At 44.2% G+C, this 21,984-nt stretch overlaps 3 protein-coding genes across 5 annotated transcripts in view; all 3 read left to right on the plus strand.

Moving 5' to 3' along the window:
• The window catches only part of LOC142468254 (uncharacterized), a 14,889-nt gene extending 9,521 nt beyond the window's left edge, over positions 1–5,368 (plus strand). For both annotated transcript variants that reach the window (XM_075574605.1, XM_075574615.1), the window contains exon 2: positions 343–5,368. In XM_075574605.1, coding sequence (XP_075430720.1) covers positions 582–1,373 — 792 coding nt within the window. In that variant the 5' untranslated portion in view covers positions 343–581 and the 3' untranslated portion in view covers positions 1,374–5,368. The remainder of the gene's footprint in view (positions 1–342) is intronic.
• The window catches only part of LOC142468238 (uncharacterized), a 407,600-nt gene that overhangs the window by 9,577 nt on the left and 376,039 nt on the right, over positions 1–21,984 (plus strand). The window lies entirely within an intron of this gene.
• Positions 1–21,984, plus strand: part of LOC142468177 (uncharacterized) — a 122,385-nt gene that overhangs the window by 9,567 nt on the left and 90,834 nt on the right. The gene's annotated exons all lie outside the window — the stretch shown is intronic.

Here is a 21,984-nt window from a genome sequence, read left to right on the forward strand (position 1 = left end):
CTGGCCCCTTGTGCCACTAAAGGGTTAATATATCACAAAGTACAACAGAAGTTATTTGATAAGAACAATATAGAAGAACATTGATACAGGGAGTAATCTGATTTCTATTACTGGAGTGAGGAGGAAATATTTATTTCTACGTATGAGACAATTGTGAAATGATTAATTGGGGTTTCTTTGCCTCCTCTGGGTGAATGTAAATATAACAATGTAGCTTTAATTATATTCAGTATGTTGCACAAGTAGAATTTTTTTGAAGGTTAAACTTAATGAACATATGTCTCTCATCCACATCTACTCTGATGCATTGCAATGTTACATTAATACGTTTTCTCACCATAGATGTATCTTCAGCACATGACTCGTCTGTGAACAAGAAGCAACGTATGAAATTTCCCAAACATCATAAATTTCACGAGGGCTTAATGGAAATATGTTTTAATGACTTCAACATTGCATAAGTCTGTATGAGAATTGGAACAAGATTACCAGAAACTCGGCAGAGCATTCCTATACATTAATAGCCTTTTACTAAACTTACAGATACCACAAGACAAGGAGAGGGTTTAAAGAACAGAGACATGAACCCCTACAGTGGGACATACGGTAATGTTATACCGCAAATAATCCCCACAGGGAAGAAATCCTATAACTGCTCTGAATGTGGGAAAAGCTTCAGTAACAAAGCGCATCTTGTTAGACACCAAATAATCCACACAGAGGTGAGACCCTATAACTGCTCTGAATGTGGGAAAAGCTTCAGTCGGAAATCAGTTCTTGTTGCACACCACACAATCCACACAGGGGTGAGACCCTATAACTGCTCTGAATGTGGGAAAAGCTTCAGTAAGAAATCGCATCTTGTTATACACCAAAGAATGCACACAGGGGTGAGACCCTATAACTGCTCTGAATGTGGGAAAAGCTTCAGTCGGAAATCAGAACTTGTTATACATCAAAGAATCCATACAGGGGTGAAGCCTTATAACTGCTCTGAATGTGGGAAAAGCTTCAGTCAGAAATCAAGTCTTGTTAGACACCAAAGAATCCACACCGGGGAGAAAACCTATAACTGCTCTGAATGTGGGAAAAGCTTCAGTCGGAAATCAGATCTTGTTCCACACCAAAGGATCCACACAGGGGTGAAGCCTTATAACTGCTCTGAATGTGGGAAACGCTTCAGTCAGAAATCCAGTCTTGTTACACACCAAAGAATCCACACAGATGAGAGACCCTATAACTGCTCTGAATGTGGGAAAAGCTTCAGTCATAAATCACATCTTATCTCGCGAGATCTCGGACTTCTCTGCGGTGGATGCCGAACAGTCGCGACTTTGGACTCCTTCCCCCCATCTCTCCCCGCTTGTACATAGATACACCTTCTCTACTGGTTAAAATGCATTCAATATGTGTATTATGGGTTATATTTCAGTGCAATTCATTTATTTGTAATTTTATGATGTATTTTATTTAATGTCTATCTGGTATAGATTCCACCTTATAGGTGTTAGCTTAGTCACATAGAGCTTTTGTTATTTGCCTCTTAGTAATCGGTTATTTTTTTTTTTTTCAACTTTGTCTTTATTAGTTTTTTTGTGCATACATACATGGGAAAAAGTAATGTTGATAACTGTCCACTGTAGACAGAACTGTCTGAGACGTACCACACAGAACGGACACTTGATGGGGAGACAACAAGACAACACAGCCACAAAACCAGGACGACAACGGAAAGAGGGGGGGGAAGGTCAGGCGATGAGTGTCCACCTTTGTACTTTTGAGCCATGTCCATCAGGCACTAGCTCCATCCATAATGAAACACCCTAACGTCTGCACGAGCAATACTACGTCCACTCTGTTAATGATGCCCAGAGGAAACTACCTAAGGGGGTGGGTCCTCCCTAACGTCAGCCCGTCCTGTCTGGCTCTCAATCACCCATCAAAGGAGAACTCATTTACTTCTATCAAAGCCAGATTGTGGCATCATTCACCCCCTGGATATCTGTCTGGGCCAACCACGGTAACCAGACCTTTTGGAATTTATCACCCGAATCGTTAACTAGGCTTGTTAACTTTTCCATGCGGCATATGAACCAAATTCTGTTCCTGATCTTAGCTAATGAAGGAATTGCGTTCTGATTCCACAATGCTGCGGTCTCGCACCTCATAGCTGTAGCAAAGTGTGTTATTAATTTGTTACCCGAGCGTGAAACCTCATTTGTGGGTTTGCCTAACAAGAATAGCCACGGGTCCAGCTGAATTTGGAGGCCCAAAAAGATCCTCTGTAGCCAATCTCGGATCTGGGCCCAGATAGGCACTAACTTCGGGCAAGACCACAGCATGTGTACCAAATCCCCCTGTTCCCCGCACTGCCTGGGGAAGAGCCCGGGATAAATTTTGCCAGTCTAACTGGGGTGAGATACCAACGTAACATTACCTTATATGAGTTCTCCTTTAATGTCGTGCATATGGAGCTGCTAGCTGCGGCCTTAAAAACCACTGACCAGTCCTCGTCCTCTAGTGTGCCCTGTAGGTCCGCTTCCCACTGAACCATGAATCTAGGTTTGTCCGTCTGGTCTTTGTCGGTACCAACCACCTCTCTGTATAAAGTAGAAATCAGTCCCCGCGTGTCAGCACCTCTCACGCAGAGCTTTTCAAAATTTGTTAACGGTGGCCTCACCGGGTGTGCGTTATAATATGCCCGAACCTGGAGGTACCTAATAAATTCCGTGTTAGGTATGTCCGTTTCTGACTGTAGAAGCTCAAAGGATTTAATCTTGTCACTGCCCTGCAGGTCCTTCAACCGTCTAATCCCCAATTTGCTTGCTTGCTAGACCAGGAGCAAAATCTGTGTTGCCGTATAAGGGAGCCATCAGTGTATGTTTGGAGGTTAGCGAGCGATTACTTTTAGATGCCTCCCAGACCGAGATCGAGTTGAGCATAGAGGTTAGTGGATTGGGTATATCCTTCACCCTTGTCCTCGGGTACCAGAATGGGTCCCTGAGCTCGAGCGGGGCACACATCTCCAGCGCCACCCATCGCCTGAGCTCCGGGTCCCCATGCCATTGCGTGATTTGGCACAATTGCGCCGCTTTGTAATAGGATATAATGTTCGGAACCGCTAGACCTCCTGCCTCCTTAGGCTTCTGCATCATTTTGACTTTTATCCGTGGTTTTTTACCATTCCAAATAAACTTTGAGATTGACTGTTGAAGCCCTTTAATGTCCGCACGTACCACGGGTATCGGAAGAGTTTGAAATAGGTATAAAATACGGGGAAGGATGTTCATCTTGACGCTATAAATCCTACCCATCCATGAGATACCATATGCCGCCCAGTCTTGTAATTCTTTTTTGAGAGTCTTCAATAGGCTGGGGTAATTTGCGTGATATAAGGAGCCTATCTTTTTTGTGATATACACTCCTAGGTACCTTATGGATGTAGGGCGCCACTTAAACTCAAAGTTGAGTTCAATCAGCTTCTCCATATCTCGTGGTAAGTTGAGGCTTAGTGCCTCAGATTTTGTCTGATTTATTTTAAACCCAGAGATCTGGGCGATACGCTCTAGAAGCTCGAACAGGTTGGGTAGCGAGATGAGCGGTTTAGTAAGGGTCAGAATAATGTCATCTGCGTACAAAGCCACTTTGTGTTCTTGCAAGTGAATTTGTACTCCAGAGATATCAGCATTGCTCCGAATTTGTGCTGCTAGTGGCTCGATGCATAAGGCAAACAGCAAGGGCGATAGTGGGCATCCTTGCCTCGTGCCACTTTTAATTTGAAACAGCTCTGAGGGGAACCCCTGGTGGACCACCTTAGCTGCTGGTGCGTTGTATAACGCTTTGATTGCCCGACAAAATGTGCTTCCGAACCCAAATGCCTCAAGCATGGACTCCAAGTATGGCCAGTCAATCCTGTCGAAGGCTTTTTCCGCATCTAGGCTTAAAACTACGCTCCGGATCCCGTTGGCTCCTACAAAATCAATTACATCTACAATCCGTCTGGTATTGTTGTCCGCTTGTCTATCTCTAACAAAGCCAACTTGATCCGGGTGGATTAACCTCGGCAGGATGACACTTAAACGGTTGGCCAGCAATTTGGAATAGATCTTAACATCTGTATTAATCAATGATATCGGCCTATAACTTTGAACATTTGTGGGATCTTTGTCCCCCTTATGAATCAAGGAAATCGACGCCTGGAGCATCTGCTCTGCGAATGGCTCTCCCGCTAATACTCCGTTAAACATCCGGAGTGTGTGGAGCTAAGACTCCTATAAATTTTTTATAATACAAGTTAGAGAACCCATCCGGGCCGGGGGCTTTTGATGACTTTAAACTTTTAACCACTGCTGCTAGTTCCTCCCCTGTGAAGTCGCATTGGATTGCCTCGCTCCAATCTGTTCAGTTGTGGCAGCGCTGCATCCGCTAAGAATTTCCGCAGATTACTGCTTGTCTTAGCGTTATGAACCACCTTCTCCCCATTGTATAGCTTTGCATAATGCTTTTCAAACTCCCCCACTATAACTTTAAGGTTGGAGGAGACCCGCCCCTCTGCGGTCCTGATAGAATGTATTTTAAAATTTGGCTTCCTATTACGGAGTCTGGGGGCTAGCATAGTGTCCGGTTTATTAGCTTTCTCAAAGAACTTCCTCTGTGTCCAACTCAGGTCTTTCTCGGCCCTGGAGGTGAGGAGGAGGTTAAGCTCAATCCTGACGTCCTTCAGCTCTTGTAATGTGTCCCCTCTACCTGTACAGCTATGTAGTGTAGAGAGCTCATGCAACCTCTGGTAAAGCTGGGTCAATTTGGCCTCCCTTTGCTTTTTCCTACCGGCAGCTATACCTATTAGTACCCCCCGCATCGTGGCCTTGTGAGCCTCCCACAACGTACAGTAGAGTAGGATTCCACACTGCCTAGGTTAGTCTGAAAATAGTTCAAGATTTCATCTTTGACTAGCTGCTGAATATCTGGTATTTTAATTAAGGATTCATTTAGCTTCCAATTTGCTCCTGACTTAGCAGACCCAATTTGCATGCATCGTAGCTCTACCGATGCATGATCTGACCATGTAATGTCATGTATGTTGGTATCGGAAATCTGTGGGACCATTCTACTTTAAAACCAGAGACAGAACATAAAACACAGACAAAGCTCAGTTTTTAGCACATCCAGTGAGACTCATACACGGTACAGTGCCTAAATATATATGTATAAATATCTAATAAGTAAAATGGTCTTTTAGTTTGACATTTTTGGCCAAAATTGTTGTAAGCCCCTGAGCCAATGCCAAGGCAGACCACATATCAGGGGTCCCTAACGCTAATATAAATTCTTAATAACCTGTGTAATAACAGGAAGAATGATTTATAGTAAATCTGTCAATATTCGTTGCAAAGTTCTGAGTCTGTTGTGGTCATTTTGGGGGTTCAATAGGAGCTTGTTAGGTGTCCAGTATGTTGGACCATTCTACTAGAGACAAAGAAGTGGTCAATCCTACTGTAGCTGTCGTGGGGGTGGGAATAAAAAGTGTAACTACGGTCTCCCTGGTGTTGTTCTCTCCATATGTCTATGAGACCTATTTGCCTTAATCCTTTCAGAAAGGGGCCGTTTCCTTCCCTCCTCAGGGACTGCTGGGGTGTGGAACGGTCAACCCGCGGGTCCATTACCGTGTTAAAGTCCCCTGCTAAGACTATGTGTCCGTCCGCCCATCGCTGTAGCTTCTGGAAAAATGCTTCAAAGAATTGGGGTTGACCCTCGCTGGGTGCGTATACACAGGCCAGTGTCAGTCTACTTTGTTTGAGGAGGCCTACTAAGATAAGAAATCTCCCCTGTGGGTCTCGCTTTATCTTCTCGACTTGAAAGGGGGTTTTATTATGGAACAATATAGCTACACCTCTTTTTTTTTTTTTCCCTGCCGAGGATAGATATACTTGTCTATAGTGTTTGTCTAGGAACTTTGGGCTGCTACGGGAGCTGAAGTGGGTCTCTTGAAGGAAGACCACGTCTGCCCTTCTACGTTTAAATTCTGTAAAGGCAACTTTCCTCTTGTGTGGACTATTGAGCCCCTTGGCATTCTGAGATAGAAATGTTACCACCATATCTTAGTGTGGATTGTGTGGACCTGCTTACAGTAGATCTCGTGCTTACCTAGAAGTAGAGCAGCTTGAGGGCCTCTTGGACCGTGATGATGGCTCTCGCAGACCTTCTTTCTCTCGCCTTGGGGGGCTGGGACAGGGGAAGGAAAGAACATAAGGGAAAAACACATACACAGATAACACATATAAACAGAGAGAACCGTGTTGGTCCCACCGGACCTCGGGTTCATCGCCCGGGAGAGACTCTCCCTCTCTGGACCCCCCTCCCTCCCGATCCAGCTCCATGGCCCACGACTCCGGCCATGAATACCCGGGACTTTGCCGGGGGTGCAGGCTAGGCCCACCTCCCCGGTGTCGACGCGCATGCCTACGGGTAGAGTGGCGACAAGCCCTCTCCCGCCGACAGCTACATGTACTGAAAACCGAAACTCTAACTGCTAAAATATCTATAACTACCACTACCCCCCCTCCCTCCCCTCCCACCTTATAACTGCCCCTGCTAAAACTTAGCTGTAAACCCCTGGGAACTCCGAAAACCCCTCTCTCCCACTCCAGGCGCAGAATACCCTTAAAGCGACAAGCCAACTTTTCATCTGGGCACACTTTAAGATTCCCCTTTGCACCCTGTAGTCTCTGATGACTTATAGCCTGATTCCCTCCCGCTGAGCAGTAATCCACCGCTAGCTTCCGCGCTCCCTCCCTCCCCTGGCTTCAGCTGGAGTCCCTGTAAAAATGTCTATCCCGCCGCGAAAGTCCAACCTTAGTCTCTGGCCCCATTGTTCTCCCCCTCGCCTCTTCCCGACTCCCCTTATACGTCTCCCCGGTGCCGGAGTTCGCGCACCCCAGCCAGGGAGAACCGCCTTGCCTCCGGATCACCGCGTCTCTCGAGCCGCCTTCCTGACTTCCGCTGTACCCGACATGCCTCTCGTTCCTACGAGACCCGGCCAGGTGACGTCATCCAGTTGGGCGAGGCGGACTCAGTCGGAGGCAGATCCTCGAGGGGAGAGGGCGGACCTGAAGGCGGATCTGTGGGCGGATCGAGACAGCGGAGCATTCACTCGCGCCAAAAACCTTGCCGCCATGAAGTTCTGCGCGCCCTTCCTGCTTCTGTCCCAGGTAGGTCTGGAGCGGCCATTTTAGAGTCCGACATTTAGTAAAGGTTATTCATCGGATATCCAAATGTCCTGACCACAAGTTCGTGCCATAGGAGTACCAGGGTAACCCACCTCGGGGGTTGTAACTTATGTGAAACGGGCTAAACCGGGAAAAACTTTATTCACCGACTTTGACGGCATCATGTTGCAACTGCAGTAACTTGAAGACTTAGGGGTTTTTGTCTCCCCCTCCTCCCTGCTCCCTTCTCTTGTCCTTTGGGGAGGAGGAACCAGACCTTCTCGGGGCTGCATCTGACGGGCTCGTCTCCTGGATCACCGGGAGGGCCGTGTCTGAAGCCCCCTTTATCCCCCGCTTCTTTAGGAAGGCCGTACCTTCAGATGGGTGCTTCAACACGTGTGAGCGGCCATTTTTCATTATGACCAGGGCAAAAGGAAAGGCCCACCTGTACCTTATTTCTCGGTCCATTAGTGCTTTGGTGATGTGTAGCACTGCTCTCCTGCGAGCAAGGGTGAGGGGGGAGATATCTTGAAACACTGTAAGGGTGATCCCTTCAAAAGTGATGTGGGGGGTGGCCCTCATAATCCTGCTCACCTCCTCCTTAGTTGTGAGTAATTTAGTCGGAGAATTACATCTCTGGGGGGGTTTGTAGGCAGAGGCCTCGACCTTAGGGCCCTATGGCAACGGTCCATCAGTAAATCTGATTCTGACTTACCCAGGAGAATGGATGCCATCCACCGGCTCAGCAGGGCCTCCGGATCGAGGATCTCTTCAGGGATCCCCTGGACTCGCAAATTGTTGCGCCGGTCCCTGTTCTCGCTGTCTTCCTGACGGGACTCTTGTTCAGCGATCCTCCCTTCTATGGCTCCCATCTGCGAGTTTGTTTCCTGGTGGTGTTTGGAGCTCTCTTCCATACGCTCCTCCAGCTCGCTTGTACGAGTCCCAATCTGGAGGATATCCCTCCTAAGCCCCTCCACCTCCCCTCTGAAGAAGGCCTTTAAGTCCACGAGTAGCCGTGCAATCTCCTTTTTTATTATTTTTGTGTGGCCCGCTGAAGCTGTAGCCCCCTCCGGTTCTTGGGCTGAATCTGAGTATTAGACCGCCGAGAGCTCCGCAGCTCCGGCCCTGCTCGAGCCTGTAAAATATGAGCGCACATCGGATTTGCGCCTGGTCTTCTGCCGCGTTTCTGCCATGGTTCCCCCGGTCACGAATTGTGATCGGGAGTATATCCGGGGCCTCTAGAGAGTATTTTGGGGATTCTAAGTTTGGTTTTGTAATATTTTATTTGCTATAAACTGCCGACGGTTGGCGGAGCTGTGAAGTTACACCACCATCTCCAACCCGTCGCGCATGCCCATACTTCTCTGCTGTGGATGCCGGCTCTGTTCTTGATCAAAATATCAGTCTCTCACTCCTACTCTGTACACCGAACAGTCGCGACTTTCGACCCCTTCCCCCCATCCGTCCCCCCCTCCACCATTCTTTCCCTTCTGCCCCTCCCCCATTCCTTCCTTTCCCCCTTTCCTCCCCACCCCCTTGTACATAGATACACATTCTCTACTGGTTAAAATGCATTCAATATGTGTTTATTATGGGGTATATTTTAGGGCAATTCATTTATTTGTGTAATTTTATGATGTATTTTATTTAATGTCTATCTGGTATAGATTCCACCTTCTAGTTGACATCTAGTTGTTAGCTTAGTCACATAGAGCTTTTTTTATTTGCCTCTTAGTAATCGGTTATTTTAAGGTATATGCTCAGCATTCATTTGACGGTTTCTTAAGCTCACTCTGAGCAATTATGGGCGACAGCTGATCTTTAAATTCTGTGCTGTCTATTGTGTGGCAATTCTGACTATTAAAACCCATCACTACTGTGAGCCAATCACCCCTGAGGGAGTCACTCATGTGACCAAACGCATTGGGATGTTGTGAAGGTGCGAATCGTGCTGAGAGGTGACTCTGTTCCTGAAATAAGCCGTGGTGTATTGGTGACGCCGGTGAGGCTTTTTTCTTCTTGAACGAGATATTTTACAAAAGATTGACCTAGGTGCAGAAAAAAGAGAGGGGGTGGGGAAAAAACAGAGTAGTGTGTCTAATAAAGTGTCACATGTGGATGGTAAGAGATACACTCACAATTGGATGGATAAATATGGGCCTGTATAGAGAGGTACAGAAGGTCAGAGGTAAGCCGGGTTCGGTAGTCGAGAGAATAGTCCAAAGTCCTGCCTGGTCGGTACACAGGAAATCAGATAACAAAACAAGGTTAGGCAAGATAACGCAGCAAGGAACAGGGACGTGGGAACAGTAAGGCTACAATGAACTATGCTCAACCTAAGTGCTTGTGGCACAACTGAGCATAAATGGGGAAACGTGACCAATGAGACGGGTGGAGCGAAGGTGCGGCCTCTGTGGAGGCTGGGAGGTGCAGGAGACAGGTGGGAGTGAAGATGAGAGTTGACACGCAGCTGTGGAGCGGTGCACGTGCAAGAGATGGATCGGGCAGTCAAAGGAACGATAAGGGGGGAGAATCTCGGAGCGTACCTGTGACGGTAACTTTGTGACAGGCTATTAATAATACAGTACACACCAAAAATATAACTGGGTTGAACTGAACGAGGCTTAGATATGATAAAATATAATTTATTCCTTGAAAAAGGTGAACACACAAGATTATACAAATAACAGACAAAATATAGCACTTAATTAAAGGTTAGTACAAGAAAGCCATCAGGATACAGGATGGGCCATTTCTTCCATAATTCAGGTTCAGATGTAGACATCACGACAATACATGAAGATCATGAAGAACATGCATGAAGACATTTGAGTAAGGGCTGACTCTGGTTTAAATACCATTTCAAACCCATCTCTTAACCCTAGATGCCGAGTTGGCTAGAAAAAATCTCTTTGAAGCAGATTTTGGCTTCCATTGTAAGTGTGAAGTATCACACTTAAAACACTCAGTTCATTGGTTCCTGCCCCCAGTATAAACAATTAGGGCAGTTACCTTTTGATCACTGGCCTATGCTAATTCTTTCAGGATGCTCTCCCTGCCCTATTAGCATAGCAGATGGGGCCTGCATTTTCAGAGCAGATCCAAAATCCCATATACACTTTAAATAACTTCATAACTTCAGTTCAGTAGTACTTACTGGCACGTGAGACATATTAATACATTCCGTCACGCATGACGCTCCCGATGAGACTAAGTATTACTGTTTAGTACTAAAATTAAGAGAGATATTAATATCTGTCTCTTAGTACTGGGTAGACATCATGTGTCTGTAATCCTTATGTGCGAATCAGTCCCACGAATACACATATGGAGCTTTTAGCACGTTCAGCCGAGGACATCTCATAATATTCTTATATTTAATAAGGTCACTCATTCTGTAGCCCCACTCCTAAATCAGGGGCGTTTGGCCAGTCTACCAAATGGGGTGTCTGGCAGGATACTATGGTTTGTAAGTGTGAGTTATAACACTCACAAACCACCCCAGCTTCATGCAAACCAGGTAGAATGGCTGAGCCTTTGATCAGGGGTCTGGTTCCTAAACATTTGGTCGCATTCCTTAGTAGGCAGGCATCTTTGAGGGTAACTTAAACAAACGGCTATAATCACTATTCAACTATTAACCCTTGCCCTCCCGGATGGATCCCAGTGTTTGTGTGGTGCAGTCACTGGAACAGAAACAATACATTTTTACAGGGGAATAAACAGTTGGATGGCTGAAGCAAGGCAAAACCACATTACTGGACCCCAGTCCAGTTAACCCCTTGCTTCCCAGGTGAGAGTAGAGGGTGGCCAAATGGGGTGTAACCCCTTTAATCCCGGGCCAAATCCCCTCTCTCTTGACACCTCCCCTGCTCAATGGGTGCCTGGCGCCCCAGCTGCCTTCCCTGGCACTGGGACACCACTGGCGTCCTTGAAGCACTCAACCTTGTCGAAGACATCTTGGAATTCAGCATAGACTTCAGGTAGGACTGTTTTGTCTTCTTTGGGGATCTTTAGATCACTGATCTGCTGCCTAGGATTGGTACAAGATTTGGAACTCCATTGTATGGGTTTTTTGTCGGTCCAATCCAACTGTGGATTGTGTCGTTGGAGCCAGGGAAGGCCCAAGATTATCTCAACGGATAGTGTATAGTGTATGGATTACAGAGAGAAGGATATTCAGCGCTCGTGCTGCAGATGTAGAAATTGGAAAATCCCTTTGCTGCACGTGCATGGAGCGTCTCCCCAGAAGCTCCCACTTCAAAGGTGATCCCCCCTAAAAAGGGGGGAGGACACCCTGAGAAACAGAAAAGAAAAAATGCACAAATGCGCACCAGGGATGAAATTAGTATTGTTTATTATTAAAAAATACACATAAACAGCTGAGAGGATCCAACCCCTCCTCAGCTAAATGGGTTAAACTGCCCAGATTCATAAACCATACATATGGACTCTAAAAATAGAATACCCTAAACAGTAAAGCACACACAATAAAAATCAACAATCAATGTTATAAATAAGCAAAGAAAGTACCAACAGCCCAAGGTAATTTAAGTTAAAACCGCCATAGATGACTATAATACCGCTGACAGGGGGAAACGAACACTCACACTGGGGCAGAGGTGGAGGTCCACGGATAACCGCACAGGATCCGGATCGCGGCACCGCAGAAGGTGAAAAAACGCCACTTGTGCCTCAGGCAGGCTCCGTCTCAGCCTCTCAGCAAACACGCGCAGGATGACCTGTCGTGACCTCTACGCGTTTCGCACCACATGCTTCGTCAGGAGGTCACGTACAGCGTCATCCGCGCGTATTTATAGAAGGCAGGGAATCATTAAGGACGGCCCCCTTCAGACGCCAGACCAAGCACCCTTTAAATGCCAACATTATGCTCAGAGTAATGCAACCTCTTTCCTATGCAGTGTCACATGTTGCTGCACTCACGGGCTAAAGGTTACAAGAAATAAATAATAAATGGAACCTATAACATGATGCTTCACATAAACATAACACAGCATAAGACCATCACATAGCATAAAAAATAAATAAATAAAAAGAAAGCAGATACCAATTCATACGTTACATACTAATTGCACATCATAAATTAAGAATTAATTAATCTTTTGTAATAGATATACAAAGCTAATAAATGGCTTATAAAAATATATACATAGTGCCCTAATTAGAAAAACATATGATCTTAATACAAATACCATAAAATAGTAAAAAGAGAGACTAATATAATACCAATTAAAAAGAAAACATTGATCTAAATATTTGTTATCTTAAAAATGGAGTTAGTTCAATGAGTTCATTAAAACCAATAGGGTGTCTAGTTTGCATTTCATAGATCCAATACTGTTCACGTTTTAATAAATGGTTCTCTCTATTTCCCTGTCTACTATTCATTTGTATGTGTTCAAGCCCCTTAAATGTAATGCAATCAGGGTCATTATTGTGTATCTCATTAAAGTGTTTTAATAGCGGGGTAAGTGGCATGCTTTTAGCCAAAGTTTTCGGTATATTTTTTACATTCCTCAGATGTTCTAGCATGCGCATCTTTAGTGGCCGTTTTGTCTTGCCAATGTACTGTAAATTGCAATTACACTGCAAGACATAAACCACATGCGTGGTCTGACAATTAATAAAACTTTTGGCATTGTAAATCCGTTTAGTGGCTCAAGACGTGGCTGTTTTTCTTTTACAGATATGTTTACACGCCTTGCACTTCCCGCATTTGTATGTGCCCTTGATGCCCAAGCGATCTTTAATGTCACCAGATACAGCAGTTTTTCTGATGATTTGGCTTGGGGCCAACATATTTTTTAAATTTGGCGCACGTTTAAACACTATACCTGGTTGTGACTTTAACTGAGGGCCCAATACAGGGTTCATTTTCAGTGTTCCCCAGTGTTTTTTCAAGATTTTTCTGACCCCATAATGCATATCACTGAACTGAGTTATAAAAGCAGGGATTTTAGTATTTTTACTTTTGTCCCTCTTATTCTTGTTATATTTCATCAGTGATTTTCTTGGTATTTTTTCCAGTTTCTTTATTGAGGAATCTATCAATTCCTAATTATAGCTCTTATCAAGAAATCTTTTTTGAGGAACTGAGATTGTTTATCAAATTCCTCAACTTTAGAGTCGTTTCTCTTCAGTTTTGGTCAAAAACATTCCCTTTAACCAGTTTCTGAGACTGAAGAGAAACGACTCTAAAGTTGAGGAATTTGATAAACAATCTCAGTTCCTCAAAAAAAGATTTCCTGATAAGAGCTATAATGAGGAATTGATAGATTCCTCAATAAAGAAACTGGAAAAAATACAAAGAAAATCACTGATGAAATATAACAAGAATAAGAGGGACAAAAGTAAAAATACTAAAATCCCTGCTTTTATAACTCAGTTCAGTGATATGCATTATGGGGTCAGAAAAATCTTGAAAAAACACTGGGGAATACTGAAAATGGACCCTGTATTGGGCCCTCAGTTAAAGTCACAACCAGGTATAGTGTTTAAACGTGCGCCAAATTTAAAAAATATGTTGGCCCCAAGCCAAATCATCAGAAAAACTGCTGTATCTGGTGACATTAAAGATCGCTTGGGCATCAAGGGCACATACAAATGCGGGAAGTGCAAGGCGTGTAAACATATCTGTAAAGGAAAAACAGCCACGTCTTGTGCCACTAAACGGATTTACAATGCCAAAAGTTTTATTAATTGTCAGACCACGCGTGTGGTTTATGTCTTGCAGTGTAATTGCAATTTACAGTACATTGGCAAGACAAAACGGCCACTAAAGATGCGCATGCTATAACATCTGAGGAATGTAAAAAATATACCGAAAACTTTGGCTAAAGGCATGCCACTTACCCCGCTATTAAAACACTTTAATGAGATACACAATAATGACCCTGATTGCATTACATTTAAGGGGCTTGAACACATACAAATGAATAGTAGACAGGGAAACAGAGAGAACCATTTATTAAAACGTGAACAGTATTGGATCTATGAAATGCAAACTAGACACCCTATTGGTTTTAATGAACTCATTGAACTAACTCCATTTTTAAGATAACAAATATTTAGATCAATGTTTTCTTTTTAATTGGTATTATATTAGTCTCTCTTTTTACTATTTTATGGTATTTGTATTAAGATCATATGTTTTTCTAATTAGGGCACTATGTATATATTTTTATAAGCCATTTATTAGCTTTGTATATCTATTACAAAAGATTAATTAATTCTTAATTTATGATGTGCAATTAGTATGTAACATATGAATTGGTATCTGCTTTCTTTTTATTTATTTATTTTTTATGCTATGTGATGGTCTTATGCTGTGTTATGTTTATGTGAAGCATCATGTTATAGGTTCCATTTATTATTTATTTCTTGTAACCTTTAGCCCGTGAGTGCAGCAACATGTGACACTGCATAGGAAAGAGGTTGCATTACTCTGAGCATAATGTTGGCATTTAAAGGGTGCTTGGTCTGGCGTCTGAAGGGGGCCATCCTTAATGATTCCCTGCCTTCTATAAATACGCGCGGATGACGCTGTACGTGACCTCCTGACGAAGCACGTGGTGCGAAACGCGTAGAGGTCACGACAGGTCATCCTGCGCGTGTTTGCTGAGAGGCTGAGACGGAGCCTGCCTGAGGCACAAGTGGCGTTTTTTCACCTTCTGCGGTGCCGCGATCCGGATCCTGTGCGGTTATCCGTGGACCCCCACCTCTGCCCCAGTGTGAGTGTTCATTTCCCCCTGTCAGCGGTATTATAGTCCTCTATGGCGGTTTTAACTTAAATTACCTTGGGCTGTTGGTACTTTCTTTGCTTATTTATAACATTGATTGTTGATTTTTATTGTGTGTGCTTTACTGTTTAGGGTATTCTATTTTTAGAGTCCATATGTATGGTTTATGTATCTGGGCAGTTTAACCCATTTAGCTGAGGAGGGGTTGGATCCTCTCAGCTGTTTATGTGTATTTTTTAATAATAAACAATACTAATTTCATCCCTGGTGCGCATTTGTGCATTTTTTCTTTAGTGTATGGATTACGTCAAGATCTCCTCCTTGCGACCATCCTTCATTAGAATAGAGAGTTTGCAGGTTTCCAGTGAGATGAAGGCCGGCTGGAGGGGACATAGGTCGATGGCTTCCAACCTGACAGGCAAAGGTTTACGGATGAGTGGGATTGCGTTCCTTAAGGCGAAATTGTGATCAATAAAGTTACCTCCAGACCCAAAGTCGATGAAGGCGAATGCCGTGGCTTTAAAGTCAGGACCTTTGAGAAATATGGGGAGCATGATCCGGGTCGGGAAGATTTCCTGGATAGAAGGTGAAGGAGAAATAGTACCCAATGTGATCCCCTTATACTTCATTGGGCGTTGGCATTTCGCGGGTTGAGGGAGGCCCGCAGTAATGACAGTCCACCATCCCGCCTGCGCTGTCTCTCAGAGAAAGGTAATTGTGGCTTCCCAGCTGCATGGATTCTGGATCATCAGTAGCCGGAGGATCTGTGGGAGCAAGATTGAAAGTAGGGGATCTAGCCGGGAGCGAGAGCGTTCGGCCTTCCTTTCCTGGAGACACTGGTCGACAAAAATACATACCGCAATGAGGTCTTCTAAATTGGTAGGTCGTTCCTGAGCGGCTATTTTGTCCTTGAGGGATTCTGATAAGCCCTGCCAGAAGGCCGCAGACAAGGCCTCATTCCAGCCCATCTCTGCTGCGATGGTCTGGAACTCGAGAACGTACCTGGCGACTGGCCGATTCCCTTGAGAAAGATGAAACAGAGGATGCTGCGGTGACCTTACGGCCCGGGGTATCAAAGACTTGTTTAAATTCCTTTGTGAAGCATGCAAAATCCTGGGTAAGGTCAGGTCTTTGTTCCCAAATAGGGCATGCCCATGCCAGGGCGTCATCGGTCAATAGAGCGATAATATATGCCACTTTGAACTTTGCAGAGTAAAAATGGGAAGGAGTTGGTTCAAATTGGATTGCACACTGGTTGAGAACCTCTACACCCATGAGGATCGCCAGCCTAGTGGTTTGGGGTAGGGAGACATGGTTCGGCAGAAAAGGTATGTTCTAGAGTGGGTGAAAACATTGTTGCTGGTCTCAGGACTCCAGATTGTGGCTGCTGCAGGGTAAAGGTCGAGAAACTTTGAGTTAAGGATGCAACCTGAGACTCCAACTGATATCTGTCATCAATGGCGGACAAGACTTGGCCCACCTCAGTGGGGTCCATGTTCGTTGGACTGAGCATACTGTAGTGCTTGCACTCACCACGAACAAGGCGGGACCCCGGTACTTAGGTGGGAGAGTATATAATACGCCACTCACAGCAACGGAGGCACATCTGGAGAGTGGATAGTCAAGGTCGCAGGGTCGAGATTGGAGAAGAGAATAGTCTTGATACTTGCCGGGACCGGAGCCAGGAGAGTAGTCGATATCCGTGGTGCCTTTCCCCTCTCGTCCACTTTCCCCCTCTCATCCCCTTTCCCCCCTCTCCTCCCCTTTCCCCCTCTCCTCCCCTTTCCCGCTCTCAAGGGGAGAGGCTCAGTGAGGGGAGTGGGGAGAGAGGCACAGTGAGGGGGCCCTATTACATCTATTTTGGCTCTCAGCAAGCTGTATTATTTAGTATGGATAGTAATACTAGGAAAAGGCAGCCTTTTTTATTTGTAACTTGTCACATTGGTGTTTTAATCTTTAGTGCTTGTTCACATTTTTTCTTTTTCACTTAGTATGGACATAACCCTTATCCAAGATGGCGGCACTTGTTTCAAAAGCGCTTGTGAGCATGAGCAGTACTAGCAAGCGTCCTATTGGCTGTGACATGTACAGGGGGCGTGCCCTGATTACACACAGCACTGGTAGCTCCATGCATTCTTCTGCACATGTTTGATCCAAACCTCGGCTTGTGATCCTGGGTTTGAGGTGATTATCCCCTTCCCCTCTCATCCCACCTCATCCCCTCCCACCTCTCATCCCTCTTCCCCCTGCCCTCCTTTCTCCTCTTATCCTTGTACCTCCCGCTCCCTATAACTATACAATGAGGGGAGAGAGGCGTGGGGGTGGTGGGTAGCTGATATCCTGTTCTATCCACTCATAATGCATTGAGTCTGATGACCCAGCACCTTTCTGCTCAAGACAGGAAAAGTGATTATTAAAGTTAATCCTAGAAATTCAAACTGCCCAACGCGTTTCATGCGCATGCGTACTTCTTCAGGGGGTCACAAAACGCGTTGGGCAGTTTGTTTTGAGTTACTTTCAACTAAGGCAGAGGACTTGCAGAACTAAATTTCAAGCTCACTCACCTTTGTAGCCCCACATCTGTAGTGTTCTTGGATGTCCAGATTAGCATTAACATGGCAGGCATGATTGAGACGGACATTCACCGCAAAACCACTGCGACCAATTCCATCCTTCATGCCTCTAGCTCCCATCCCCAGCACCAGGTATCAGGGATCCCTCGAAGTGAATTCTTGAGACTCAAAAGAAACTGTTCTTCTGATGTCATATTTCAAACTAGAGCAAAAGAATTCAAAACTAGGTTTCTTAATCGTGGGTATACCAAATCCCAGATCCAGAAAGGCTATACCAACTGTCTTAAAGTAACCCGTGAGAGCCTACTACAAGTTAGACCTAAATACAAAGGTAGGAGGCAAATCAGATTTATTAGGACCTTCAACCAGCAGTGGTCAGACCTCAGGGGCATTCTTCAAAAACACTGGGGGACCCTCATGATCGACCCTGAACTTAGGAATATACTTGGCGATCGTGCCAGTTTGGCTAGTCGGAGATCCCCCAATTTAGGGGACAAATTAACCCGAAGCCACTATGTTCCTCAGGTCCATCCCACCTTTCTGTCCCAAAAACGCAAGCTGGGTTTTTACAAATGCGGCATGTGCTCAGCGTGCAGACACATGCACCAAACATCCACATTCGAGAACTCTAACAAAACACACACATATAAGATACTCTCTTTTTTAAACTGTAAGAGCAAGGGAGTAGTGTATCATCTTGCATGTCCTTGTGGCTGTCAAAGCCTAGAAATAAGATCAATGAGTCAAATACAGGGTTCAAAAAGTAACACATGAGTTTATCTGTACCAAGGCACAATTGGGAGACAAGAGTTCAAAGAAAGAACTCAAGCCTCTGAAAACATATTGCTTAGTATCACATTTTTATACATTTCAAAATGAGTAATACACCCCTTAAGGGGGCTGGCTTACAGATAAGTGATGATATGATGACATGCAAAAAATATATTTGCTGATGCCTAAATATGCTTTACATTGCTATATTCTTATCGATAATTTACCATAATGTGGGCCTCTTAACCATGTGACATAAGGGAGTTACTGTGTTCAGCCCTGTATGTGTATTGTAGTTGTTAGATAACAACTACACTGGTCAGCAGGAATATCTTAGGAGAAATTGCTTACGAATGCTATTTCAATTCTTGCCTGCCTGTCAGGAATTACAAAAGGGTTAGTTATATCCAGGAGCGATACTCTGCAGATTCAAACATTCACAGTTCATTCATTCATTCATTCACGAATGAGACAAATATACATTCATATAGCAAAACACTCAGAAAATGGCGGTTTAGGCCAAAATGGAGGTGATGATAGCCACTCACATTATCTCAATCTTCACATGGCCTTGCCTATGTGGGCATGACCACCAGAGAATTTCGCTTTCATGTGTTGGAACACACTCGTAATATCAAAAATGCGCAAAGAGATGTAGATTCCTGTAAGAAAATTAGCTCAGTCGCACGCCACTTCTTGCGCTGTCATGGGTCCGACAGTACGGTCCTCTCTGCATTTGTCTTCGATAGGGTCTCTCTCGGCGCCTGGGGTGGTGACCTTGAGAAGGCTCTGCTGAGGAGGGAGTGCAGATGGATCGTGCAACTGGGCACCATGATACCACGTGGTTTGAACGATTATCTTGGATTTGCTATGTTTTTATAACCATTGCCCCTCTGTCTTGATCTGTTTTCTTGTAAATTGGTCTGTAATACTCTAATGCTTGGATTCTCCACTTTGTTCCTCCCATACATGCTGATACTGTGAACCAGCATCCCTGTCTAAGACTGTCGGTTCGTGGTCCCTGTGGAAGAACGCAACTTGACCATCTTTTCCATATCTGGAAGATCAACCTTATCCACCATGGGAATTGACCATCTACAACAGAACTTTTCTTTCCATCCAGTTTTCAAAAAGGATGTCTACATTTGGATTTCGCCTATGCCAATAGACTTTATGTATCCACATATTTGGCACAGTTGTCATTTTCATCAGGACGTTTCCAGCTTATAATTGGACCATTTCACTCAATCCAAAACTATTTCAAATATCCTTTTTGAATGTATTCCAACTCGGAGGATCTACCTCAAAAATCGCACTTACTGTTATGTGGGATACCCTACCTGTGGTTACTTTGGAGTTTTAACTCTATGACTGTGTGTGACCCACTTAAAACTAGGTTTTGGTACAATATTTGATACTTTGAACCTAGTAATGGTAGCTCTCTATGCCCTCAGGCAGTGACAAATTTAAATCCATCTTTCCCTGAATATCTTGCCCCATTTCATGGTGTATACCATGTTTTTGTGACTCTGTCACTCATGTTGTGGTGCTGTCTATGAGATAACACTGCAGACTGTGCTTTTTAGATAATTCCTCTGTTGAAGGCCCATGACTGGTGCAATGGAGATTTATTTGCATATTTGATGCGTACTGTATGTATTTCTGTCTTCCCATTAGCATTTACCTGCATCTATAACTGGTATGTTTATTGCTGTGAAATTTAAGTATGTGGATTATTCTACACATGTACCAAAAATCAGACAACACATGTATACAGATATGTTTTAATCAGGAAAGTTCCCTGGTTTACCATACATTCTTCAATCTTGGAGAACGATTATTTATATCCACATTTGTAGCTATTGTCCCATTACAACTTCTGTTTGCCTATATTCTAATGATGTTATAATACTTTACTGGGTTAACATAGTGTAATGGCAAGTGGTTCCTGTTAAGCATGTGTTCCCCTTGCTCAGCAACAGACCAACATACACTAATGTTCGCTGTATACATATCTATATTGATATACATCTTTTTTAACATCCCAGGACTTTGTGTTTACAATTGTTTCTATGACCAGCAGCCCTTTATCCAGCGCTATGGGTTATACAGTGTGTCTCTCCACCTCTTTCTGGTGCATGACCGCCCCTTAAACATGTTTATGCGGTTGCTATGACAACCGCACACCATGACGCGCATTACGTGATGACGTCACGCGCATTATTTTTCTATCCGGCTAGAGGACACAACAGGCAGCTTTATGTTTATGGTAACTTTTGTCCTCCTCCCCCTGACTTGTGGCCGCCCTAGGTTCTTGTGGGCGGTCACTATGATAGCTGTGCGCTATGATGCGCACGGCGCGATGACGTCACATGCGTCGTTGCCTAATTTACATAAGGGCTGACGTGGGTGTTATCACGTGACGGTATTAGTCCAATGAGATGCTTAATTCCCACACAACAGACCCCATGACGCTGCCTTGTCTGTAGATACTCCCCTCTCTCACAGCTGTTTGTAATTCTTGATCTGTTTGGCGCGAACTTTGCTGTTATGATTTTCCAATATATGCTAGCTCATTTCTCCCCTCACCACTCCCCGAAGAAGACAGTTTCTGGTCGAAACGCGTTGGAGTGGGAGTCTTGCTGAGGGGGGCCCCTACCTCTTTCCATCTGATATGGAGCTCTGACCTACTTTTTTGCCTGTGACACCCCTACACTGAGTGGTGATGTATACCTCACTTTGCTACTAACAATTTTACTGCATCCACTCCATGCAACAATTGCATATGTCTATATGGTGATTCTTTCAATGTGGATACATTTTTTCAGTGTGGGTTTTACAATACAGGTGTGCTCATACAGAGCCCCCTGTGTCCTGTGCATGTCATGCATTGGATCTATGTTTAGACCCTTGCCTCCAGGTCCACATTGTCTGGTAGTGTTGAGCCCCCCTCTTATTTTAAACGTTATCCCCTGTTTTAACTCACTTTAATAAAATTCTTTTGTTACACTTTAATTTATGTCCGTGTGCTTTTTACAAGGTTGCTTTTCTCTCTGTTGTTTCCATATTATTTCAACCTTTAGCACCACTGTTGAGTTCGATCAATACATGACTTACTGACAGTTGTTTTGGACACTATTGATTTGAGTGTTGAGCGATATTTCTGTGTGTTTCATAATATATATATATATATATATATATTTTTTTTTTTTATTTATATATATATATATATATATATATAAATAAAGCCTGCAGTGCTCCAAGGGCAAGAATCATAAGAGAACAAAGCAGAAAAGAATCCCTGGAGGAGCACACAAGTGTATCCAAACAACCAAACATCCAAACATCCAAACATCCAAACAACCAAACAACCAAAAATCCAAACAACCAAACATCCAAACAACCAAACATCCAAACAACCAAACATCCAAACAACCAAACATCCAAACAACCAAACATCCAAACAATAAACACATTTTATTAACATAATGAAAACAGGGAAGAAAGAATAAAAATGGAGGGGGACGGACCACTACCAAACTAGGGACAAAGGGCAGCATAACATGGAGGCGTAAGACAGGGTAATAATATAACCCAAAAGGACTCTAGATGAAAAGTGAATTAGTACTGGGAACATAGCGTGCAATTCAGCCTGATAGCACGCAAACCAGCTCA

The sequence above is a fragment of the Ascaphus truei genome, chromosome 1 (assembly GCF_040206685.1).
Source record: "Ascaphus truei isolate aAscTru1 chromosome 1, aAscTru1.hap1, whole genome shotgun sequence".
In the NCBI taxonomy this organism is placed as follows: domain Eukaryota; kingdom Metazoa; phylum Chordata; class Amphibia; order Anura; family Ascaphidae; genus Ascaphus; species Ascaphus truei.